This window comes from Tenrec ecaudatus, chromosome 1, assembly GCF_050624435.1.
Source record: "Tenrec ecaudatus isolate mTenEca1 chromosome 1, mTenEca1.hap1, whole genome shotgun sequence".
Classification (NCBI taxonomy): domain Eukaryota; kingdom Metazoa; phylum Chordata; class Mammalia; order Afrosoricida; family Tenrecidae; genus Tenrec; species Tenrec ecaudatus.
Window position 1 is genome coordinate 61,661,573 of NC_134530.1, and position 26,453 is coordinate 61,688,025.

Here is a 26,453-nt window from a genome sequence, read left to right on the forward strand (position 1 = left end):
CTTGCCTGTGTACAGATTGTAGCATGTGCTATTATGTCGTTTCCCCACCCCTTTTTTATTTTGTTTTGTTTTTTCAAATGAAGCTGTATATGTGTTAGAAAAAAAGATGAGAGAATTGGGGCCATAATCTATACTGGGGATGGCCTTCCACAATGTCACAGTGAGCCCCAAAAGCTATCAAATAAAACGCTCCATTCGTCTACCTAAAGCAGATCAGTTCCTTCTGGTTTGGCAAGAAAGACGAGAAAAGAAAACATAAATGAACTCAACATCAAACAACAACTGACTGACCCGAAAAGGCCTCTTCTCAACCTGTCGCCAGCAGTCATTTCCCCTTTCCTTTAAACAGCTGTAGCCTGGGAAAAGAAACTGTTCTAAAATTGATAGGGGTGATGATTGTACAATTCTTCCTGATATGATTGAAACATGTGGACATCTGTCAAGTGTATGACATGTGGGTTATGTGCCAATAAAACGGTAACAAAAGAAAGAAACCCAAACTCACTGCCAGAGAGAGAGAGAGAGAGAGAGAGAGAGCCAACCGCTAAAGAAAAAATAAAAAGACTAATCGTTTAGCAGAAAAATAGAGGAAAGACACAAACAGTGAATCACAAAAACAATACAAGTTTGTCTTCCATATATGAGCTGGGGGAAACACATTATCCCTACTTACAAGTGAAACGCAAACCGGTTCTTATACCCTTTGGCCCAGCAGGCGGATCTGACCCCGCTCCGTCCGTCCGCGTCTGCACGCTGGGTTTGTTTGCACAGGTGCACGTTGGTGTGTGAATGGACAGGAGCTCTGCGTTGCAGGGGTGTTTGTAATGGCTGAAGGCTGGAAACAACCTCGATAAGCCTTGTCTGCCGGCCACACACGGGCTGAGTAAGTGACGGGACATCCTGAGGTGGAATCCGCGTTTCTCCATTATTAACAGTCACGTGGCAGGCAGCATGACGCTTTAGATTAGAGTGATCCCAAAGGTGTATTAACAAGAAGAAAAGCCAGGTGTGCCATTGGGGGTGTGGCAGGCTCTTTGTGGATACGGGTACAAAGGAACCAAGGCAGACTGTACGTGTGCAAATATTTGCCTGCATCTGCACAGATTCTATCTGCAAAGACACACACGGAGCCGCTCACCGTGGCCGCTCCTGGAGCGCTGAGCCACTCTCAGGGCTGCGGGAAGGAGATGTTGTTTCTACTAAAAACACACCTGTGCCTTTTGAACCTTTTACATTGTTTGTATATCACCTGTTCAAAAAATATGTAGAACATCAAGATGTCTCGAGTACTTCACAAACCAGCACGAAAGAGAAAATATGAAAAGAAAAATGAGAGAGAGAGAAAATATGATAGCCATTTTAGCTTTTCATCTCTTGAAAATAACAGCTATTTGGACCCGAAGAGGGTTATTTGACGAGAGCCTGTCTTCTCTCTCATCTCTTCGTTTAGAAACAAGACACACACAAAATTGTTTCTGAGATAACTAAATAAATCACAAAAACGAAGCCCAAGGTGCATGGATTCTAAACCCCACATTGCAAGCGAGCATAATTATTATTTTTTAATTTATAGCATGCAGTTACATTTTAATCGATAATAATCATTTCAGTATATACTCAGGCCCCAAACCAAGCCTGACAAATGACTTTTTAATGCGTTCATCTATAAATCTTGCTTTTCCTCCAGAAATTAATTTAAATTATATTAAACAGTAGACATCACTTATTAAATAAAAAAGAGTCAAAAGCATTTGCCCTTAAGAATTAGGAATCTTATTAAATATTATACTGAACATAAACTTTTGGATACAATTTTTGGTATCGGGTAAATTCTCTCAAAATATCTTCTTAATCTTCTGAAAGTAATGAAATTACATTTTGTTATGTGTAACCTTTTAATTGTGGCAAAAATATCCACACCAAAACACTCTCCAGCTCCACTTTAACATGTGTCATTCGGGGCCATCGATGATCCTCTTCATGTTGTACATCCAGTATTAAGAGGCTTTTCCAAATTTTTCCACCACCATTGACATAAACTCAATGCCCCTCAGCAGAAACTCTCCCTCCTTCACCCAGGGTAATCATAGGGCAAGATTGGTTTCTTTTCTTTCTTTCAGGAGTGTTCTTGATTTAATATTCAGCTATCATACCTTTCCATAGTTAAATCTCTCTCTAAAAGAGTTGCATCTACATCATCACAATCCATTCTGGTGTTCCCTCCCCCATCCCCCATTCATTGTTTGCCCCTCAATACTCCTCACCCTCCCCACCAACCCCCCTGTGCCCGATAAACTACATGGAAATGTTTTCAAACAGGGATTCCATCACAGAGAACCGGTGTAAGCATCTACAAGTCTCATTGGCACACACCAAACTGAACCAAATTCCTTAGTCCATTCTGACTCCTGGCCACCCTAGATGTGCTCCAAGTGGTTTTTAAAAATTGTAATCCTCGTGGAAGCGGGTCACCAGGCCTTTCTTCCACAGCACCGCTAGTGGGCTCCAACTGCCAGCCTCTGGGTTAGGAGTTGAATGCAAAGCTGCTAACCACAAGGTCGGTGGTTCAATTCCATCAGCTTCATAGAGGGAGGAAGATGCGGCTGTCTGCTCCTGTAACAATGGGCAGGCTCTGATACCCTACAGAAGGAGCCCTGGTGGTGTGGTGGTTATGTGTTGGGCTGCTAACCTCAAGGCTGGCAGTTCAAAACCACTCGCTGCTCCTTGGAAGAAAGAGACTTTCTACCCCTGTAGAGAGTGACAGTCTTGGAAACCCACAGGGGCTCTGTGACCTTTGAGCCTCTCTGAGCTTCCACCTCCTTATCTGCACCACGAAGAGAATATGACCATTCCTCCCTCGCAGGAAACCCGGTGGATGGGCCCAAGATAGAAACATGTAGTGGTGATCCCACTGAAAATCACAGAAATCCAAACATGCCCATGATAATCATTAAGCATCCAGAGTTCCTGGGCTGAGGATTTGGAGTCTGAGCCTACGGGGCAGCTGAGAAACCCAGAGCGAGTCTCCTGACCTCCCAGAGCCTCCAGTTCACCACGTGCCAGGTGGCAAAGCAGGGAATGGGTCTGACAGCAGTTTGCTGACCTTTCACCATCAAAAAGGAGCCAGAGGCCTTGAGGTGAAGCACTGGGCCGCTAATGGCAAGGCCCATGGTGGGAGCCCGCCGGCCACTCACCAGGAGGAGGAGGCAAGCCTGCAGATGGACTGACAGCCTAGTCAACACTGAGGGGAGGCTCTACTCTGTCCTAGCAGATTGCCAGCAGTCAGAATGGGCTCCTTGGCTTGTGTTTGGGGGGAAACTGTTGTTGTTCGCATGAGGTTAGGGAACGGGGTCGTTTGATTGCTTTAAATTACTAGACCTCACTCCTGGGATGGGATGACTTCAGCCTGGGTCGCAAGGCCAGGGGATTTCGCAGGAAAGGAAGTCTGGTGATGCTGTGGATTAGATGCAAAGCCAGCAGTTCAAAGCCACCAGCTGCTCTTCGGGAGAAAGATACGGCTGTCTGCCCCACATCAGGATGTGCAGTATTGTTGGGGGAGGGGGATGGAAACAGGGAACCGACTACAGGATCTACATATAACCTCCTCCCTGGGGGACAGACAACCGAAAAGTGGGTGAAGGGAGAAGTTGGACAGGGAGAGATATGACAAAATAATAATTTATAAATTATCAAGGGTTCACGAGGGAGGGGGGAGGGGGGAGGGAGGGGAAAAAATGAGCTGATGCCAGGGGCTTAAGTGGAAACCAGATGTTTTGAGAATGATGAGGGCAAGGAATGTACAAATGTGCTTTACACAATTGATGTATGCATGGATTGTGACAAGAGTTGTATGAGCCCCTAATAAAACAATTAAAAAATAATAAGAGAATCTTAGAACAAAAACGATGTACAGTATTGTGGAGGGAGGGTGGAGTGGAAAGGGGGAATCGATTACAAGGATCTACATATAACCTCCTCCCTGCGGGATGGACAACAGAAAAGTGGGTGAAGGGAGACGTCAGACAGTGTAAAATATGACAAAATAATAATTTATAAATGATCAAGGGTTCATGAGAGAGGGTGTGTGGGGGAGGGAATGAGGAGCTGATGCCAAGGTCTTAAGTGGAGAGCAAATGTTTTGAGAATGATGAGGGCAAAGAATGTACAGATGTGCTTTACACAATTGATGTATGTATGGATTGTGGTAAGAGTTGTATGAGCCTCCAATAAAATGATTTTTAACATGAAAAAATATATGTACAGTATTAAAACTCCTATATAGGGTCACTGTGAGTCAGGATTGACTCAATGGCAGCTGGGTTGGGCTGGTTGGTCAGGAAGGGGGATGGGACAAAGATTTCTGGACAGCCAGCAAATCCTCTTGGGCTCTGGCTGCCATTGAGTGGATGCTGACTCATAGCAACCCTATAGGACAGGGCAGAACTGCTCCAGCGAGTTTCAGAGACTGTACCTCTCTATGGGAAGAGAAAGACTCAGCTTTCTCCTTCAGAGTGGCTGGTGTTTTTGAACTGCTGACCTTGCAGTTAGCAGCTCAATGTGTAACCCATAGGCCACCAGGGTTCCTGCAAGTCCTCTGAGATACTTTAATTGGCCAGTGGCATCTCCCATCGCCCATCAGAACTTTTGCCAGCATTGAGCTGCCCACTGGTGACCTCCCAGAACTTATAAGGCACTCCCTAAAGCCACCCATCTGTGGATGACCACGCTGACCACGTGAGTGCCTGCGCTGGTGACCACGTGAGGCAACGTCATCCCAGCCCACAGTGACCACCTGACTCTGTGGTCAGACCTGACCTCGTTTCAAGTTCCTCCACGGCCAGTTTCTCATCTGGATCTTCCTGGATGGCTCAGATGGAGACCTAAGTGCCCAGGCGACTCCTGTCCCTTTCCAGTTACAAGGGATTCACACACAGGACTTGGCAAGGAGGGTGCCACCGAGGTGTACACAGCCCCACACCAGCTCAGCCCACTGGTCCGCCAACACCTCCCCGCCCCCAGGCCAGGCCCTGTGCCAGGGTGTAGAGAAGAAGAAAATGCAGGGACCCCGTCTAAGTAGCTAACGTCAGGCGGGAGGGAGACAGTTGTGCGCTCAGTTGTAAACCGAGGACAGAAAGCAGCAGGGACTCTGAGGACAGACAGGAGCGCCCCACCCCAGGCCCTGGCAAGGGCTCTAGGACTCAGGTTTCTCTGGCAACTGGTGCTGTGTCATTAGTGCTGATTAAGGAACCTTTGACTCCAAGACTGGGGACCCACTCCCTCTCCTCATCGCCAGGCCTGAGCACATTTCCCTCTGGCCCTTTGACCTCAGAGATCAACTCCACTTCCTGGCCTCGAGCAGGCGGGCTCACTTGCTAAGGGGGCAGGTAGCAAGGCCTCTGCGAAGCCTTCCACCCACAGCACACCCACTTCAGATGCCTGAGAGTCCGCGTGCCTCCGAGTTAAACCTTGCCCCTTCCAGGTGCTCAGGTGTACCTGATCCTGTCGCTGTGGCATGCGGGACCAGAATCGGATTGCATGCCTGAAAGGGAGCAAACCTGGCCCGTCCTGCTCCTACTCCTGAAGCCCCTGTGCGCGTTCTCGGAAGTCGGGATCGCAGGGCCTGTCCTCTAAGGTGCCGTGGGACAGACTCAGACCTCCGATTTCGCGGGTTACTGCTGAGCTCATGAACTCTGCGCCAACCCAGGACTCGGCTCTGCCTCACGTGGCTCGCCATGTGGCCACGGCCAGTCCCTTTCGGTCTCAACCTCCGCCTCTAAATCAGAGGATCCTGCTAAGCCATCTCTGTGGAGCTTCCCAGGCTGAGTCTGGAAGGGGTGCACTCAGGAATTCGGGAAGAAACAGAGGGAGCCGAATTTGGGAGGCAAGGAAGAGAGGGAAGGCCTGCGCCCCATGGGCAGGAAGGTCTCAAGTTTTGACGTTGGGGATCCTCTCCAAGGGGGATTATCCTGTGTCACGGGATATCCTTCCTGCAGGCTGGACCAAGACTCCAGGCGCCGCTGTGGAAGCGTACTCGCGCTCAGTCCCCAGGTGATGCAAAGAGCTAAGGTTTTGACGACTAACCAGATGGTTGCCAGTTCCCCCCTCGGCGCCTAGGACGCAGACCGGGAATGTGCTTTCCAAGGCCACAGCCTCTCCTCCTGGATCACTGTGACCACCGGGGCTCCTCGGCTAATGTCCAAAAGCAACTCTCCTGCCTCCCGGTCTCGGTCCGGAAGCTCGGCTGAAACCTGCTCGGCCTCAGAGCGGCCCGCACGTGTCCACGGAGGGCTGGGTGATAGCTGTCCAGAAGGTGCCGTGGGGCATCGGACTGGGGTCTCACATGGTAGGTGAGGATTCCACCACCGAGCCACCACTGCCCACCACCCGCATCCCGCCCCCATTCTGTTATTTAGAAGCAATTCAGTCATTTCAGACTATTCTCAAATGGAGCCCGTGGCAAATGAGACTGGTCTCTTCTCCCCGGTTGATTTATTTACTCAGCTTTTTATTATACTCAGCTTCACATTCAACCGTTTATATGAGTTTGCTTCAACTCCCCCACCGCCGTCCCCTCGAAGGGCTATCACGTACCCCACTTCCTCGCTGAGCTTCCTGTTTCCATTCCTCCCACTTTCCTCACCCCCTGGACTTTGGCCTTGGGTGAGTGCTGCCCTTCTGATATTAAACATGGCTGATGAGTCTACCCCTGGAGTGAGATCCCTTCCGGACCTGAAGGGTGACGAAGGAAGGTCTGTAGTCTTAGGGATTCAACCAGTCTTTATCAACCAGCACACCTGGGCTCTGTGAGGATTTGGGAATTGTGCTCCACATTTTTCTCCCGCTCGATGAAGAGTTTTCTGTTGTGATCCTTTGGGGCAGAGTTGGCTGTGATGGCTGGGTACCATCAAGTTCTTCCGGTCTCAGGGTTGTGGAGACTGATTGTGGTAGTTACATAGTCCATTGTCAATTTGAGGTTTAAGATTGAAGGGGTGGGGTTTAGCCTGTCAATCAGTTCACAGCTTGATGACCTCATTTGGAGGTGCTAAAAAGATAAATAGCTCATTGGAGGCAGGACACACGCTCACTCCCTGTGAGACAGTTCTGACGAGAAGCTCATGAAACTACCCTGATGGAGCCAGAGCCCTGGGAGCTGAAGGAGTCACATGGAGACCCCTGCCAGCGCTGAGATCTTCCACTGCCACTGGATCTACAAGAGTTTCCACCCACTGGCCTGTGATCTTCCTTCATTCGGTATCATTGCATGTGTTTTGTGAGTCTGAAGAGGACTTTATAGATTGGTGTTAGACATATGGGCTAATATCGGACTTACGGACTTGATCTGGACTGGGCTCTTGTAGATAAAGCTCTTTCCAACACACATATGGGCATCTGGGGATTTGTTTCCCTAGTCTCCCCAGACTGACACGCTGATGTTGGCGTGGCTCACGAATCCACTGGGCTCACTGTTGCCCTAGTCTTTGGAACGTCACCACTCCTCTTTCCTGCAGATGGGAAAGACCAGCAGTGGCACATGGTTGCTCACGAGCTTTTAAGGCCCCAGTTATCACTCACCCAAGGAGTTATGACATAGGTTATGCCATTGGACCTCAGTGTGCCCTGAGACTCTGGTCCTGAGCCCCCAGCCCAGGGACTCATTCCCTCGAGGTCAGACCCTCCCTAAGGGGGTTTGATAGCTTGGCCTCCTGTCTGCTCAACCATATTTCAAGGATATATTTGCAGCAAAGTTATATATATACACACACAAATATACCTTTGCCAAATCTGTATCTACCCATGGCGTCCTCCCACCATCCCACCCATACCTGTCAGCCCGCGCGTCTATCCACACACCTGCTCGGAGATCACCTCAATTGCAGGACCGTGTTTATGACAGCATTTGCCTCTGTGGCCTCGCACACTTGAACACCTTCCAGTGTCTTCTCCTGCCTCCCTCGTGGTTTGCCGACCTCCCTCTTACTCTCTGTTGCCTCCCCCTTCTCCTGAGGCAGCACCCTTCGACCCTCCAGCCCACAGCCTCGTCTCCCGCTCCTGCCCTCCTGTCCTGGGAACCATCAAAGAAGGCTGCCTTTTCTGTGAAAAACCTCCCCTTGGCTTTTGACAGTAGTGGTCTTTCTGCAGTGGTCTCGTGGACTCGATCCTTTTGAGATGGACGAAGGCCACTCAGCAATGAAGGCTACCAGCTCCAACCACGTTCTGAGTCTTTCGCTCCCCATTGATGTCTGTTCCCAATCACTTACGTGTGTCGGCCTCGTCTCGTGGAGGGACCGTGGCGGGTATTAAGTGCTCGGCTGTGAACTGCAAGGTCATGGAGGACAGATGAGGCAGTGGGCGTCCATGGGCGGTTCGACTCCGCCCATTAGGGTCGCTGTGAGTCAGCATTGACTCAACAGCACTGGGTTTGGGAGTTGGGGTTGGGGGCGGATTTATGGACTATTACTCTATGCTCTGGGGTTATGACCAAACACTATCCTATGCATTTTATTGTTTTAATTATTCCAGCTCTGCCAGTAAATGCTCTCCTGCCCTCTGGGTCCCTTTGGCACAGCCCGGCCTTGTGAATTCTGTTTCACCTTCATTGCCGCATCCCTGGATGCCCCGGATCCAGTGTTTTCCTTCCCCAGTTCTCCAAACCCAAACTTCCGTAGAACTTCCCATTTTGTTTCCTGAGACTTTAAATCTTTAGGAACATACACAGCCTCATCTTTCTCCTGCAGAGCGACTGGTGGGTTTGAACCACTGGCCTTGTGGTTAGCAGCTCAATGCATAACCACTACAGTCACTACACCACCAGAGCTCCTGCAAGGAAATGACACCATTTTATCGCAACCGTTGATCATCCAGATGCGTTCTGCACTACTGAATACGTGACAAAAAGTGAATTTGTTCAATTCTCACTTGAAACAGGTCTCCAGTTTTACAACTGTTTTGACAGCCCTTTATTTAATAGGCCAGGTGTTTCCGCCCACGGGAGGGGGCTGGCCCTTTCTCTACTCAAGAGGTTGGTGGAATTTTCCCCTCAATATAAAACAGTAAGCACTGGGCTGCTAAACACAGAGCCAGCCTTTCGAAACCGCCAGTCAATCCACGGGAGAAAAACGAGGCTCTCTACTCCCGTAAAGAGTCTAGAAAATCCACCGAGGCAGGTCTTTCCTGCAGGGTCACCGTGAATCGGGATCTATTCGATAGAAGTGAGTTTTGTTTTGTTTTGTTTTGAGGTACGGAGGAGCTCATTTTATTCTAGGACTAAACTCGAAGCCGTTAGATTTTGTTAAGTCCCCTTTTTAAAGGCTAATAGGACTTCAGAAAGGCACAAACCATTTGTGTTTATATAAAGGCACAGAAACATCTTCTGCTAATTGAATTTCCCTGGAAGGTGTGTATGAGAAATAAATGATCCTGTGAGCTTGTTGGATTTAACCAGCAACTCTACAGTCACTCTGCGAAGGCTCAGGGCCCAGTCCGCCCCCACCCTGCCCCCCTACTGCAGTGGCCAGCTTCTCCATCCCCGAAGCCAGAGTGGGGCAAAGGTCATCTCTGAGGCCCTTCCCTCACCAGTTCCTTTTCTCAGTGGCAGGGGTGGCCCTTTCTGGAGCCTGGAGCCTGGAGGGAGACCCAGGAAGGCAGCCTCCAGGGAGTTGGCAAGTCAGCCGGAAGGAGAGGAGCGGAGGTGGGTGGTCTCTGCACCCTGAAGCCGAGGGCTCCTGGGATGGGGACCCGGGCTTGCACACTCCAGCGGTAGGAGGAGCAGCCCTGGGCTCCAGGGAGGAAAGTCAGCGTGGCCAGAAGGAGCCCTCCCCTGGGCTGGCAGAGAGGCTGTGGCTTACTGGGGAGGCCTGGGCGTTGTAGGACTCATCAGCCATCTGACTGGCTCCCAGCAGTCTGAGCCCTGGAGGATGGCCCAGCTGGATGTAGGGCCTGAGGCAGGGGACTGTGAGAGCCTCAGGGAGGAGGTGACATCATCGGGAGGAGGATGAATGGATCTGTCGAAAGGCATTGACCAAATAGAATGGACCGGGAGGCATAAGGCAGGGGTGGGGCAAAGGGCAGGGCACTCCCAGCAGAGCGAAAGGAGAGCACAAAGGTCCGGAAGTGACGGCAAGGCACTTGGCACGGGGCCTGGCCTCCTTGAGTTAATGTGCGGTATTATCGCTTAGATTGACTTATCATCAGTATTATGGACCGAGACACATCACTTAGCCACTCCCTCGCACTCTCTCCACGGTAGCGGCTGTGAGAGGCCATCCAGTGGGTCCTGAGCCATAGGGACCCTCGGAACAGCACATCAATAAAAAACTACCCAGCCCAGGGCAGCCCTCACGACTCTGGCCAAGTTTGCATCCACGGTGGCAGCCCCTGAGTCAAACCGTCTCCTCCAGAGTCTTGCTGTCTGTGGCTGCCCTGCTACCAAGCAGGATGCCCTTTTCACAGACTGGTCCCTCTCTTGATGTCATGGTTATGGTGGTGCCACCAGGTCGGTGCCAGCTCACAGTGACCCCGTGTACCACCAGGAAAGCCTCCCGGTGCTGTGCCATCCCCGCAACTGCTATTACGTTTGAGTCCTTTGCTGCAGCCACTGTGTCCATCCCCCTCCCTGAGGGTCCGCCCCTCTACTTTCCTAAGCGTGAGCGCCATTTCCAGGCACCGGTCTCTCCTGACAGCGTGTCCAAAGTCCAGGAGACGCAGTCTCGCCCTCCTTGACACGAAGGGGCCGTCTGACTGTACTTCTGCCAAGACGGATGTGTTTGTTCTCTTGGTGGTCCGTGGTACTTTCAACAATCTCCTCCTGACCCTAATTCCAAGGCATCGATCCTTAGGCATACCACCTAGTAGTTATAGAAACCAACTAAAGCAGCGGTTCTCAACCTGTGGGCTGTGACCCCTTTGGGGGTTCGAACGACCGTTTTCAGAGGGGTCACCCGATTCATAACAGTAGCAAAATGACAGTGATGAGGTAGCAATGAAAATAATCTTATGGTTGGGGGGGTCACCATAACACGAGGTACTGTATGAAAGTAGTCGCGGCATGAGGAAGGTTGAGAACCACTGAACTAAAGGGACACAGGCAACAGAGAACGATTTATAAAACAAAACCATATGCGATGTGAAAAAGAACGTCTTAACTATAGAATGATGCCATTTATATAAACAAAAAAGAAAAAGGAGAGCTTAATGTGATATTGGCAGGAGCCCTGGAGGGGCAGCACTTACCCGCGGGGCCACCAACCTCGTGGTCAGCAGTTCACAATCACCAGCAGCTCCACGGGAGAACAACAGGGCTTTTTTCTCCCGGGAACAGTAATAGTTACGTCTCTGAAACCCTGGGGGCAGGAAGGGGGTGGCAGTTTGCTAAGAATCACCGATAGCAGTGAGTTGAGTTTTGAGTTGTAACGCAATATTTAGAGATCCATACAAAGGTGGTAAAAGAAAGAGAAGATCCGGGTAACTATTCACATAAGTAAAATGAAATGGAGGTACAGGTTCTGCAGGCTGGGAAGAAGACTATAAACTTCGGGGTGGAAGTGGGTGCAGGGGAGAAGTATGTTATGTGATGGGTACATGGGACTTTCTCCGGGGTGTGGCTTGTATCAATTTTGACCTTTTTCTTTTTTAAAAAAATAATTTTATTGGGGACTCATACAGCTCTTATCACAATCCATACATCCAGCCATCGTGTCAAGCACATTTGTACATATGTTGCTAGTATATTTTCTATTTGAGCCCTTAATATCAGCTCATTTTTTCCCTCCCTCTCTCATGAACCTTTGATAATTTATCTTCTTTTTTTTTTTTTATGTCTTACACTGACTGATGTCTCCCTTCATCCACTTTTCTGTTGTCCTTCTCCTGGGAGGGGGTTATATGTAGATCATTGTGATCAGTCCCCCCTTTCTCCCCACACCTTCCCCTTATCCTCCTGGTAAGGCTACTGTCATTATTGGTCCTGAGGGGTTTATCTATCCTGGATTCCCCGTGTTTCCAGCTCTTATCTGTACCAGTGTACATCCTCTGGTCTAGCCAGATTTGTAAGGTAAAATTGGGGTCATGATAGTCGGGGGCGGGGGGAGGGAAGCATTAAAGAACTAGAGGAAAGATGTATGTTTCATCAGTGCTGTACAGCACCCTGACTGTCTCGTCTCTTACATGTGACCACTCTGTGAGGGGATGTCCAGTTGTCTACAGATGGACTTTGGGTCTCCACTCCACACTCCCCCTCATTCACATGGTGCTCGGCTATCATGAGGGTCTTAAAGGCTTGAAGGTAAACAAGCGGCCATCTAGCTGAGAAGCAACAAAGCCCACATGGAAGAAACACACCAGCCTGTGTGATCATGCGGTGTCGAAGGAATTAGGTATCAGCATCACCTTTGATCTTACAAGGGACAAAAGGAGACAAAAGCAAGCAGAAAGGGGAGGACCTCAGGAGCAGGGCACTGAGAACCTCCTAGACCCAGAGGGAAATCGCTGCCATGACAAACGGTGGTCTCCAAAGAATGCCACGAATGTTGGAAGGAGACAAGGACTGCCCCTCAGAGGCAACAGGGAACGTTACAAAAACCCACAGATTCTTCCTGCTGCCACGCTACCCTGTCCTCCAGAGTCACTGATTCGGGATTAACTCGATGGCAATGAGTTTGAAGTTTTTTTAAGATAGTGAAGACTGATGAACACAAGGATATTTTATTATGATCACTAGTATCCTTCAATAAAGCACAAAGTGGTATGTGTACAGTTATGTACAATTGGAACATAACACTCAAAGCTACTAAGATGCGTGCCTATGATACAGGCAGAGGCGAGGTGTGGGCACACAGTGTAAGCATGTGTTTTAGCTCTTTGGCTTCCTGGGCCTCAGTTTCCCTCCTGCAAACTGCAGTGGAAGCACTTTGACTAAGGCTTTGTACCCTAGCTTGTGGGTTCTGTGCTTCCTTCCCAGCCCCTCCCCCACCCCTTACACCCTGCTGATCAAGCCTCAGCCCCCTACTGGAAGTCGCCCCCTCAAGCCATAGGAGACTGATGGTCCCCAAAGGGCAGAAGTAGCACCTGGGACATGGGAGAGGAGTTTTGTCGTTCTAGCTGGGGCAATTTTGCATTTTCTCAATTTGTTTTTCCATCTGCCAAGAGAGCACACTAACCTCTGTTCTCCTCAGCCAGCCCACAGATGGATGGTTGGGTGGTGGTGGGGTGGGGTGGGGTGGTGGTGGTGGTGGTGGTGGTGTGTGTGTGTGTGTGTGTGTGTGTGTGTGTGTGTGTGATGAGTGAATGCCTGGCCAGTGATGGAAAAGCAAGCTCATGGAGGAGTAGGTAGGGGCTGCTTAGGTGGGGGGTTGGGGGGGTGAGGGAGCCAGGAGTGTTTGGGGATACTCTGCGCATACTGGCCTGGTGGCTGGGGTGGCTGGAGCTGCCTAGGGGAGAGTGGGGAGTTCTGCCTGCCATTGGGCATTACCGTCGCTGGTAGTCCTTGTCTTTCTATCTCAGCACCGATTTCAGAAAAAGGGTGCCTGGCCGGGGTGCGGCTCCACTCCATGTTGTGCATCTGCTTCAAAGACAGTGTGCCCTATAAGGGTCTGCTTCGGCCGGGCGCTCCAGGACCCTGGTCCCGGCTCCATCTGGAAAGTGTCTGGGGGCGAGGGCGTGGGGTACCTGCTTTCATCGCTACGGACTGACTTCCGGGTACCGGATGCCCTCAGTGTGTATCTGACTGTACCTGGCGCCCGGCACCTGCACAGCACCTGTTGAGTGTTCTTGGGTCTGAATGTACGTGGCAGACTGTGCATTGGTATCATCTGAAGACTCCAAGCGTAGACCTGTCTCTCTCCGTGCCAACCTGACGCTTGCGGCCCCGCCACACCTCTGCTAGCGTCCTCGCGCCCCGGGCCTGGAGGCTCCGGGAAGGGGCTTGCGTCCCACCGCCCCATTCCGATTGCGCGCGCACGCGCCCGCCTCGCCCGGACCTCGCCCGGGCTGTCCCGGCGCGGAGTCACGGGGGCGGGGCCGGACTGGGGGCGGGGCCGGGGCGGAGCAGGAAGGGGTGGTGGCCGCCCCGCCCCCTCCCTCCCCAAGGGCCGCCGCTCGCCTCCCGTGCTTGGCTTCCGCGTCACTGTCCGTAACCCCACCTGCTCGCCACCGGCCGTATAAAGACGCCGCCGGCCTCGCCCCCCGGGACTCGGCCCCATGGAGACGCCGCCGGCCGCGGCGGGCGCACGGCTGGGTGAGCGCCCGCGGCGGGGAGGGGGCGCGGGCCTCGCGGTCCGGCCGGGCGTGGGGGGTGGGGAGGGCCCCGGCCGGGTCCGATCGGAGCGCGAGAGACGCCGGGCCCGCCTCCGCTTCCCCTCCCGGGCCCTGCCGCTCCTCGGGACCCCTTTCCAACTTGGCTAAGTTCGGAGAGCCCGAGGAGGGGGGCCAAGGTCCGGGCGGAGGAGCCGAGCGCGCGCGGGGCTGGGGCCGGGCCAGCATCCGCGTTGCCGGCGCCCGGCGGCCAGCCAGAGTTTCCCAGCAACTTTTCTCCGCGGCGGGTCTCCTCGGAACTTCCCCGCCTCGGAGCCGGGAGTCCGGCCCCGCGCGGCCTGGGCCCCGGGCGGGGCCGCGCGGCGGAGGCGGCGGAGGGGAAGCCCCGGCTTCAGAGGCACTTCCAGCCCGAGCTTTCCACGTCCAGGCCCCGCCCCGCAGCTGCGGCGCCGCGGCGAACTCCACCGTGGCCTCCCTTGCCCTTGGGGTTCCCAGGGTTGGCGTGGGGTAGGAGGCGGAGTCAGACCGAAGGAGCCGAAACCCCGGAGCCACCGGCTGAGCGCTGAGACCCATGACTAGCGCTTGACGCCTCTGCCTGGGGTCCCTTCCCCCCGGTGGGGGAGGGTGCGGCGTCTCGGGGCGGGAGGGCCCTGTACGGTGCCACAGGTGCATGTTGTTTGATGGTGTTGGGTGCCGCCGAGGCAGCGTGACACCCCCCCCCCCGTGCCCTGCTCTTGACCCTTGTATGTACCCCACAGGAGCTGTGGCAGGTGCCTGCGGGGAATCTGATCTATGAGTGCCCCCTGCGGAGAGAGCCCCATTCCGGCAGCCAGCCCTGCCATGAGTGTGTGGGAGCCCGGGGTCAGCCAGAGCTGGGCGGGCACCGCTGAGCCAGCCCAGGAGCCTGCCACAGAGCAGGCCTCGGCGGCTGCGGAGCTACAAATGAAAGTGGACTTCTTCCGGAAGCTGGGCTACACGTCGGCTGAGATCCACAGCGTCCTGCAGAAGCTGGGAGTCCAGGCGGACACCAACACCGTGCTGGGCGAGCTGGTGAAGCATGGGTCAGCTGCCGAGCGCGAGCACCAGGCCTCACCAGACCCCTGCCCTCAGCTGCCCCTGGTCCCCCGGGGCGGGGGCACCCCCAAGACTCTCACCCAGGAGGCTCCACCCCCTGAGGAGGACAAGGAGGGCAGTGACCTGAGACCAGTGGTCATTGATGGCAGCAATGTGGCCATGAGGTAAGTGTCCTTTCTGTGGCCAAGACGAGGCTGGGGTGGGGGTGGCCCTGTCTTGGGCTATGGAAGCTTCCCACAGATTGATCTAAGAACTCGGAAAGTTCCTTATTGAGGCACTGTGTGCCACTTCAATTAAAACCCAGTCCCATCAGGTCATTTCCAACTCTAAGTGACCTCATGTGGCACAGTTTCTAAGGCTGTAAGTCTTTAAGGAAGCAGGCAGCCTCATCTTTCTCCCAAGAAGCGGCTGGGGGGGGGGCGGGGGCGGTATGAACTCACCGGTCTTGCGATTACCAGTTCTAACCCACAGCGCCACCAGGTCCCTTTGGCTCCCTTAACACTCCCAGCTTCTTGAGGTAGAGGTGAGAGGATGTGTGCACAGGCTCAAAGGCTTGCCCATGGTCACACTGTTCTAGGGTGGTGGAGTGAGGATTCGACCTCAGGTCTGTCTGGTTCCACCTGCTGTGGATTGGCTCCTGGGTGCCACAACTCCCACTGTCCATCGTTTCCTGTGATAGGAGGCAGTGCAGTGGGTTAGCCTAGGCACCATCCGCCAACTGCTTGGGTTTGAATCCAGAGATGTGTGACTATAAGCCAGTCTGAGTCCTATTTCTGCATCTGTACGCTAATACTAACAGCCTGGTGAATAGAACGTGCTCAGTAAACAGTCGCTATTATTCAGAGGCTGGCCCCTGACCTGGGCGCCCAGCTGCTACTGCTTTGGTGGCTGGGACCAGGAGTGACCTTGAGGCTGGCTGGCAGGCTGGCTCAGTCACTAGGGGATGCGGTGGTGGTGCAGGTGAGCTGTGACTCTGGTCCCTCTGATTCCGATCAAGCCAATGGGCAGCACTGGGCTCTGCAAGTCTCCCCAGAGCCAGTTCCGGAACTGGGCCCAACCCTCCCAAGTCTCCTTCAACAGAGTAGGGCTGGGCAGCAGGAGAGGCTGCTGGCCCCAGGGAGCCCGCCCTCTGGCCCTGCTTTCTCCCAGTGTCCTCCAAGGCTGGTGAGTCAGGCTGTGTGGAACTCACAGGGAAAAATTCTTGCTGGGATGAACTGGGAGACCCCAGGGGTTGCCTCTGCTGGCCCTGTTGTCCAACCCCTCCCACTCCTGGCCTAGCTGGGCAAACCGGCTTTCTGGCTGCTCCTGGCCCTAGGTTGGCACTCATGCCTGCAGCCCTCTGCTGCTGCTACTGCCAGTCAGTCTCCCCATCCCTGAAGTGGACCCCGTGAGAGGTTGAGCAAAACGGACACCCAGGAGCAGCTGGTCACAGCCGGTGCATTGTGTGTTAGTGCCCAGCATGGACTGGCGGGGTCAGGAGCCCGGATGACTACAGCCCTCCTTCCCTGAGGGTTAGGGGGTGTGGGGGCTGGTGAGATGAGCGGAGACCTTGGCCCCTGCCATGTGCTGTATGTTTGTGTCCAAGCTGAAGGAGGAGGGGCCTGAGAGGGAGGTGGGGCCAGGGGAGCTGGCACCCACAAGGCTGAGCTGCTGGCCAGGCCAGGGCAGGAGGGGAATTCCAGCCTCAGACTTCCTGTCTCTCTGCTTCTATCAGGTTCCTGCCTGACCGCCTCCTCCCTCCCCACAAGAGCAGGCAGGCCAGCCCCCACTGTATGCAAATCGTGGGGAAATTCACCTCTGTTTCCTTCTAAGGGAATTTTTCTCCACGGCCCACCCTGATCTTCTCACCTAGAGAGTTGGCCCTGCCCTGCCCTGCCCCCTTGCCCTGGGATAGACAGGCTCTCGTTCCAGCTAAGGCTCCATTCTGAGCTCCTCATGCCTCTCTCTGCAAACCGGGGCCTGATCCTTTGGGGAATGGGAGTCGGGGGGCTCGGGCTAGCAGTAGGAAGACACTTTGGGCCTGAGAAGGCAGTGCCTGACCTCCATTCAAGGGACTAGAAAGTATGTCCTACTTCCCCCAAAGGAGGACTCTGTCCACCGGCCCAAGTGCCATTCTGGGGCCAGGGCTGCGGAGGGCAGGTTTCTGGGGTCTGGAGGCAGGATACTGGCCTGCTAGTCCAGGTGGTGGAGGCTGCACTCCTTGGAGGGGAGCCACATCGATGGCTGTACCCTCATGACCTGAGGGGAACCCCGGCACAAAGCCCAGGGCACTGTGGAGACACAAACCAGGGCCCTGACCCTTTCCCAAAGGTCAGGGATGACTTCTCTCTGCCCTTCCATTAATCCCACATGTGTGTATCGGCCAGGCTGGCACAATAAACTATCTCAGCCGGGATGGTGGCCCATGGGGACCCTAAAGGTAGAGTAGGAGTTTGCCAGGTGCAGGACTTTTCTTGCCACCAGCCAGCCCCTCCCTCTGAATCTGCCCAGAGGAAAGTTGTGACAGTCTGGAAAGTAAGGGGCAGGGGTGCTCGACCCTGTAGCGTCGCCCTGAGGTGTGGTGGACGCCACTCGACCACGACTGCTGTATGACCATGGCAGCTCAGTCACCCTTTCTAAACTACAGTGTCCTCTGAGCAAAGGAGACGACAGAACAGCTTAAGACCCAGAAAGCCAAGGCTCCTTCCTCCCGTAAAGAGTTACAGCCTCGGACCCCGCAGGGCCACTCCACCCTGTCCTGGAGGGTTGCTGTGAGTTGGCATCCACGCAGTGGCAGTGAGTTTTTGAGAGCTTAGAGTCTGTTGTCCTAGTAGCCGCTACTTTCTAGTTGTGTCACCTCCAAAGAACGGGGTGAAGGAAGGCATTGATAGTGCCCTCCTCGTAGGTTTGTTGAATAAATGTGCGGCCCCTAGCCCGAGCGGGGCCTGGCTTCTGGGACTGTGCATTATAAGCAGGAGCCCAGGCAAGAAGTCCTCTCTGGGGATTGGACTTGGCCTCTCTCAGTTTACAGAGACCTGCAGCCCCAGAGTCACCCCCAAATAGTCTACGTGGTTCCCCAGCTGCCCCACCTGCCTTTGTACTCTCAGGACTCCAGCCCTTCCCCCACCCCCCCAAAGCCACCCACAGGATGGGGTCTCCTCCCGACTTGCCTCTTGCATAACGTTGCTTCTGTTCTATTTGCCAGACAGGAGTACCTGCACTGTGTACTGAGGGGGCAGTGAGTGGGTTGGGGTGCTGGAAGGGGCGCGGGCAACCAAGCCTGTCCCAAAGGCCCCTTCTTGTCATCTAGTGTTTCCTGGGAGCCCCAAGCTCCACCACCCAGCTCCCAAGAAATCCTGGCTGGAACCTCTCTTTGGTCGAACAGTGTCAAGCCACCAGGAAGGTCTCCCACTGACATAGCTGTGAACCACAGCCAAGCCGGTCTGGACTCCTAACACCCCCACCCCAACCCGAGCTGCTCCTGAGCTGCTACAGACTAGTGGGCCCATTTGACAAAAGAGACCGAGAGCCAGAGCAGCCCAGGCCCCCCTAAGGCTCTTGCCTCCAGCTTTGGGTGGGAGTTGTGGCCATCAGACGGAGGCAGGAGGATGTCCCACACCCCCTTTAGCAGGGTCCCTCAGTACCTTTCTTTGGGGGGAACTGGTGGCCGGGCCTGGGAGGGAAAGCCGGGCATCCTTTCACTTTTAAGTTGAAAGGTCCCAAAGGAGCGTCATTGTCTGCCCTCTGTCACTTCCTGCTCCCTTTCATCCTGCCTGCCCCCACCCCCACCCCCACCCCAAGCACTGGCAGCCAGCTGGGCAGGGTGGTGACTCAGTTGGCTTTGGTGTCCCATGGTCCCAGCAGCTCCCGGGTGGGGCAGGAACCAGAAGTCTCTAGCAGCACCTTCCCCCACCCCCAGGTGTGTTGCAAGCAGCTGGCCCTCCCCCACTGTGGGGAGCGGGTGCTGCCAGATTCCTTGGGTGTTTCCTCACTTTCAGGGAAAGTCCCTGGCCTGGTCATCCCAGGCACAGTGGGAACCAGGGCAGGGCCTGGTCATCCCAGGCACGGTGGGAACCAGGGCAGGGCCTGGTCATCCCAGGCACGGTGGGAACCAGGCTAGGGGGCTCCACGGCCAGCCAGCAGAGCCCACAGGGAGATGTTAGGCTGGTAGCCACTGGGAGCTGATCTTGTACTCCTGTGCCCCCAGCCATGGGAACAAGGAGGTCTTCTCCTGCCGAGGCATCCTGCTGGCCGTGAACTGGTTCCTGGAGAGGGGCCACACCGACATCACAGTGTTTGTGCCCTCCTGGAGGAAGGAGCAGCCACGGCCCGACGTGCCCATCACCGGTAAGTGCCTCCCTGCTGCCCCCAGTGCGAGCCACTGCTGGACCTCACACAGGGACCCGAATTCCTTCCCCAGCTAGGCCTGTCCTCAGCAGTCACTCAGGGCACCTGAAGCAGCCAATGCAGTGCCCTCCCCCCTCCTGGTGGGCTGCTCCCTCAGCATCCCCACATCCCTGTGCCCATAGCCCACCTGCGAGGCTGTTCCTGTGAGCTCGGGGCTGGGGCTGGGGCTTGACTCCACTCCTGGCTCTGTGACCCTGCAGAGGGTCACAACTCCCGGCCCTCAGCCACTCACTTGCTTCCCATTCCTAGAACGGGTGGGGAGCCTGGCAGGGCTGGGAGGGTTCCTTGGACGGGCTGTATGCAGAGTGGAGCCTGGCACATAACACGTGCTCGATGCTGGTGCTTAGTACGGGTTCTTACCACAGAAGCCCCGGCCTTTGGGCTTAAGACTAGGGAGCTGGCTGGTGGAGACTGACCTCTGGGAAAAGTGTGCTTTTCCCAATGGGGCCTAGCAGCCCCTTCCAGGGGAAGAGAGGGCATAGCGAGGACCCTCTCCTGCCCTGCTCAGACCGGGGCTCCCTCCCATGAGGCTGGGGGATGCATAGCCTGAATTGACACAGGGCCAGGGGGGAGAAGGGTGGTCCCAGGTGTGCCCTGGGGGCCGTCTGAGCAGGAGGAGTCACTCCCTCCTCCCCACCACTAGACACAGCCTTGGCCCCAGCGGACCCTGCAGGCTTATCTCTGAGCTAACCTAACCTGGCCCGTCCCCTCCCCTCCCCTCCAGACCAGTACATCCTGCGGGAGCTGGAGAAGAAGAAGGTCCTGGTGTTCACGCCGTCGCGGCGTGTGGGGGGCAGGCGGGTGGTGTGCTACGATGACCGCTTCATCGTGAAGCTAGCCTACGAGTCGGACGGCGTCGTGGTGTCCAATGACACGTACCGCGACCTCCAGGGCGAGCGGCAGGAGTGGAGGCGCTTCATCGAGGAGCGACTGCTCATGTACTCCTTTGTCAACGACAAGTACGTGCCCCTCACCCGGCGGGCGACGGGGTGGGGGTGGGGGGGGCAGTGACCTTAAATCTGAGAGTGAGGCTGACCTCCACGAGCATACGGGGAACCAGGATGTGGTCAGTGGTTCCAGGACGGCCAGGTCTGGGCTCAGGTAACTATGGCTGCTGGCTTTGGATTTCGCAGCATGAGAAAGGCACCTCACTAACTGGGGTGACCCCTGCGGGCTCTAGAGTCCCTGGGCGGGGAGGGGAGTGTCCCGCTGTGAGGGGCCAGTTTCAGAAGCTGTTCTGTTCATCCAGGCAAGACCCACCTCAGCAGTCACAAATCCCCCGCCTGCTGAGCGCCTTCTCCCTCTGCAGGTTTATGCCCCCCGACGACCCCCTGGGCAGGCATGGGCCCAGCCTGGACAACTTCCTGCGTAAGAAGCCTCTCTGCTCGGAGCAGAAGAAACAGCCTTGCCCCTATGGTGAGACCCAGACTCGCCCTCCACCACCCCGCTTTTTGCCTGAACCCCACACCTGGACCACCCAGCCCCAGTTCCCATGCCCCCTCCTCCCTCTGCTGCCCGGGGTCCCAGCTCCCTGCTCCAAGTCCCATGGAATTCCTTTTCCAGGGAGGAAATGCACTTACGGGATCAAGTGCCGATTCTTCCACCCAGAGCGGCCGAGCTGCCCCCAGCGCTCCGTGGCTGATGAGCTCCGCGCCAACGCCCGCTCCTCGCCCCCCAGGACCCCAGGCAAGGGCAAGAGTAGCCAGCGACCGTCACCTCAGCCCAGCTCACTACCCGCCGAGGGCGAGCAGTGTAGCCCTGACAGGAAGAAGCTGGGGGCCCGGGCATCCCCAGGGCCCCGCCGGGAGGGCCTGACGCAGACCTTCCCCCCAGTGGGCCCAAGCCTCCCCCCTAGTGGGGGCAGTGGCGGCAGCTTTGGGCCCACAGACTGGTTCCCCCAAACCCTGGAGTCCCTGCCCTACACTTCCCAGGACCGCCTGGACTCCGGTATCGGCTCCCTGGAGAGCCAGATGTCAGAACTGTGGGGTGCTCGTGGAGGCGGCCCTGGGGAGCCGGGCCCCCCTAGGTGTCCCTACCCCGGTTATGGCCCCTATGGGTCTGAGCTCCCGGCCACTCCTGCCTTCCCTGCCTACGGGCAGGCCGTGGGTGCTGGCCACTTTAGTGTGCCCGCCGACTACACCCCCCCACCCCCTGCCTACCCGGCTCGAGAGTACTGGTCAGAGCCATACCCACTGCCTCCACCCACCCCAGTCCGACAGGAGCGCCGAGTGCAGGGCCCAGGGGCTGACGGGGGGCCATGGGCTGGGGCTGGGGCCAGCGGCCTGGCCAAGGAGCGAGCCAGTGTGTATACTAAGCTGTGCGGCGTCTTCCCCCCGCACCTGGTGGAGGCGGTGATGGGACGCTTCCCGCAACTCCTGGACCCCCAGCAGCTGGCAGCCAAAATAGTTTCCTACAAGGCCCAGCACCTCAGTGGGTAAGCCGGCTGGCACCCACAGGGAACCCAAAGCCCACCCTGGTGGCTGTGGACTGGGGAGGAACCCACAAACTAAAGATACTGTAGGATTGATTCTGGCCCCGTGGGCACCTCGAGCTGTCTGCCCGGGGATCAGGAGCGATCGCCCTGTTGATGCACATTGTATCCCTGTAGTCTAAGGAGACGCTGCTGGTAACGGCTGTCGGTCCGTGGTTAAGGCCCAAACCCTCTCTTCTCAGGGCTCGGAGGGAGGCTGGGGCGCAGAGGCCTGGGCCGGGGGGCCCTGTGCACGCCCCCACCTCCCCCTGTCCCTGGGATGCTGGCCTTGGCCGGCTAGTTGGGCACCGTGTGCCTGCCCTGCAAGGGCCCCTCCTCTAAGCCAATGAGGCCTCGTCCGCGCTCGCACCGGGCACACGGGGCTTCGTGTTAGTAAGCAAAATGCTTCTTTAATACCCCACCTCTCTGTCATGCTGCTGCCTGTGTCGGGGGAGGGGGGAGGAGAAGGACGGGCCTCTGTCCTCGCCGGCCTTCCTCCCTCCACCCCCACCCCCCCACTCAGGTGTGCACGCACAAAGGTGTTCATTCTAAGTAGCTGAAGTGCAAAGGCGCTTTCCTCCCAGCACACACCAATAAAGTGAGTCCCTCCAAAGGTAGGCTGTCTGTCCTGTGTGGGAGTGGAGCTGGTCTGGGTGGTGGGGGCCCCTCAGGGGTGCACTGCCCTCTGCCCACCTCTGGGAGGATCCTGGGGCCTATAGCGGTTGCTGCCCCTCGCTGTGGTGGGCAGAGGCCTAGGGCTGGGCATCATCTGGAGGGGGATGTGTGAGCCAGCTCCAAGCCCTGTGGCAGGAGCTGGGGGAAGGCAGTGCTTCCTTTCCTACACTGGCACACCCACACCGGTGAGGGTAGGAAGCCCACCTGCAGAGAGAAGATGGCTTCCGGGAGCTGTGGCATGGACCAGGTGGATTGTGAGGGGGAGGCCTTGGGCACTCAGCTCTTGGCCCGCAGACCAGGTGCTAGGGCAGGGCTGGCCAGGGCTGTGGGGACACTGGAGGAGGCAGGGGGCATGGTCCCTGATTCAGTGAAGTGGGGTAACCAGAAGCAGAGCAGGTGGCCACACATGTGGAGGGCAGGACCCCGCCCTAGCACATAGCTTAGTCAGCTACCCAACAGTGCTGTCACTTGCTTAAGTTCCCACTGAAGAGGCAGATTGATCGTGGCCATGAGGAGGGGAGACACTAGTTTGAGGACCCTACAGGGATGGGAAGGTGGACTGCCCCCACCCACCCTTCACAGGCCTCTTAGGTTGACAACCCGTCCACCTAGGCATCCCTCCAGCACAGGAGCTAGAATGCCAGCCCTCCCCTGCTATCTAGCCAGCTGAGGGGCACAGGCCTCTCTGCCTCTGCACACTGGTGTAATTAGCCAACAGCCTTGTGGGTGTTGAGAATTAGGAAGTTCTCTCACCTCTCTTCTCATCCTGCCACCAGATGGCCAGACGGGTACACAGTAGCCCCTTGACCCTAGCTCTACTCTGGACCGTTTGCTACTGCTGCCACCTCCGTATGGGGACTGCAAGCTGGCTGTGGTGCACGCCTAGATGCTGTCAGCCTGGTTGATCTGCTGGCAGGTGCTGACAGGGCTAGGTAGAGTCCCTGTGGCAGCCCGGCTGGGCTCAGGATAGTCAATTCAGTCCCACTGGACCCAAGCCAACATCCGGTGATTTCCGGGAAGACTAGCCATCCGGGGCTTGGAACCTGTCCTCATGCCGCTTTCTCAATCTGGTTTCCAGGCAGAGCCACTAGAAAGCTGCCAGGCCTAACCGCCCAGCCATTTCTCTCCCACGATTTGGGCTTTCACTTGAAAGTTCACTCTGCCACCTCTGCTCTACCCACTAGGGCAGCGTGGACAGGTGGCCTCAGCTCAGCGCCACCTGTAAAAGCGTGCAGACCAGGACCCTTGCCTCTGGATTGAACAAGATGTCAGTTCCTGGGTGACTGCGGGCAGGTGGTGGCCTGGGTTCCTGTCGCACTCCCTATGTCCCTTGGGCCTGTGAGGCCCCTTCCCAGAGCTTCCCGGCCATCCCAGGCTGGTGTACAGATGGGAGAGGGAGGCCAGGCCAGGATGTGGCTCCCAACAGACGCGCAAGCCCCTCAGGTATGTGCTGGACCCCGTAGGACTAGCAGTGGCTGCTGGGGGCACATTCCTCCTCTGGCTTTCCTGGTTCTAGGAACTTGAAACTGGTGGGGAAACCAGGGTGAATGCAAATCCTGGCCCATTACGGAAAGTTCCAGGGCGGTGCTCCAGGGCCTCCAGCAGCCCAACCCCACCCCACGGTCCCCGTGTCCCTGTAGTTCTCCCCAGCTGAGCTAACTCTGGGTATTCTTAACTCTGGTCCCCCACAGGGTTCACTCCATCTCAGAGCTCAGGCTGGCAGCCAGGGTGACCGTGTCCAGTCTGTCCTCAGAGAACCTTGGGCTTCCCAGGCAGAGTCCGACCACTGTCTTTCCATCCTGGACGTCCCCACCTACGCTTACTTCCCATCTGACCACCCACTTTGGCAGCCTGGGGGAAACCCGGCACCCTTGGAGAGTGGAGGACCTATGCTGAGCAGGGGAGCTGTGGGGCTCCGGGGAAAACTCTCCCAGGACTCTGCCACCCCAACAGCTGGTCTCCAGCAAGGGCACTTCCTCGGGCTCCTGTTGCCTGGGAAAGTCAGGGCTTGCCCTGGAGGAGTCCCGGTGGCACAAAGGTTAGGCATGACTCAGCTCACCGAAAAGACTAGTGGGTGAACTCACCCCACTGGGAGCTGCAGAGCTGATGGGGAAACCAGGCCGTGTGCAAAGACCTGCCGTGTCCTCCGGCAAAGATGACAGAAAAACCCCAGGAAGCGGTTCTACTCTTGAGGGGTTGCTAGGAAGGCCCTTCCTCTCACCGCCCCGAACCACCACTTGGAGGCACGTACCCCGCAAGACCCCACCCTGGGCCTCCACACACCAGTGAGCCTTGGGACATGGGGTCAATTGGGACACGTAGCCACAAGTTGAAGGATACAAGGTCTGGTCCCCAAGGGCTCATGCCCACAAAGGCAACCCAGGACCCAGCACTTAGCCCAGCTCTCAACCCTCAGGCCAAAGCCCAGTGGGCAGAGCCAAGGAGGTAAGGGCCAGTTGGGCACCTCCTAGTTCACAGGAAGGGTGTGGGAGATTTGGCTGAGAGGCAGGAAGGAGGGCCCTACAATTAAAGAAGCCCAAGCCACCCCAGTCCAAGGCATGTAGATCCTTCCGGCTAGTGCGTGGAGGGGGAGGGGCCCCGGTTGTCACCTAGGGTGTGGCCTCAGCTCTACTTTTCAACAGTTCCCCCACCAAGAAATGGCTGCCAAATACGGTGGGGGGAAAGGGTCAGGCAACTCTGCCATACACACCTGCCAGCAGCCCCAGGGGCCAGGCAGGTTACTCAGAGGTCGTGTCACTGGGGGTGATCCAGAGGCTCTGGTTTGGGCTGCGCTCTAGACCAGAGCTTCGTCGGTGGCCAAGGTGTCCTGCCTGCCACCTGCAGGCGCCTCCTGGAACTACTACCTGTGGAGCAGGAGGTCTGCCAGGAACCAAGGAACCAGAGCATCTTCAGGAGCTGAGGAGTAAGATGACCATGAAAGGGCTAAGGTGGGCAGAGTGTTCTTTACAGCATCTAAAGTTCCATCTGCTAAGTCTAAAGCCCCAGAAAACAAGTCACCCAAGAAAAGTTCACGGGACCTAGAGGACATGCCCTACTGCTGGTGGCCACGACAGTGACAAAGTTGGCGAGGGCTCTAGGTGCCCTTCCACTAAGAATGTTTCCACACGCACTCACGTTTGCAAAACTACCAGTGTAAGGCTGCTCCCTACAACGCTGTCGGAAACAACCCAAAGATGGGCCCTATGCCACTGCCAACAGGAGCTCGCTCACACACAGGCTAGCACATGCACGCGATGGAGTGTGAAACTGAAGGAAAAACTCACTGCTATCAAGTAGATTCCAACTCACAGAGGTCAGGCTAGATGTGGTGCCGTGGGCAATGGACTAGCCAGCAAAGGGGCAGCAGTTGCACATGGGGAGCGTTCTCTAGGTTGCCAATGTGAAAATAAAGCAAAGGGGCAAAAAGGCACACCACTGCCAAGGCAGTGTGCCCCCGATTTTGTAAAAACACACACATACACGCCTATTGCTCGTGTACAAAACTTCCCCAGGAGAACACACAGCAGAGCCTGTGTGTCGTCGTTGCCCATGGGCAGAGGAACCACCTGCACGGCTGAAGGGCAAATCTTCACGGAACATG

General features: G+C 55.9%; 1 protein-coding gene across 1 annotated transcript; it reads left to right on the forward strand.

Moving 5' to 3' along the window:
• Positions 1 to 14,083: 14,083 nt before the first annotated feature.
• On the forward strand, positions 14,084 to 22,782 carry ZC3H12A (zinc finger CCCH-type containing 12A). Its single transcript, XM_075554027.1, has 6 exons — positions 14,084 to 14,230; positions 15,006 to 15,485; positions 19,508 to 19,647; positions 20,432 to 20,666; positions 21,017 to 21,123; positions 21,271 to 22,782. The coding sequence occupies exons 2-6, from the start codon at positions 15,040 to 15,042 to the stop codon at positions 22,143 to 22,145; spliced, it is 1,803 nt and encodes a 600-aa protein (XP_075410142.1). The 5' UTR covers positions 14,084 to 14,230; positions 15,006 to 15,039; the 3' UTR covers positions 22,146 to 22,782.
• Positions 22,783 to 26,453: the final 3,671 nt, after the last annotated feature.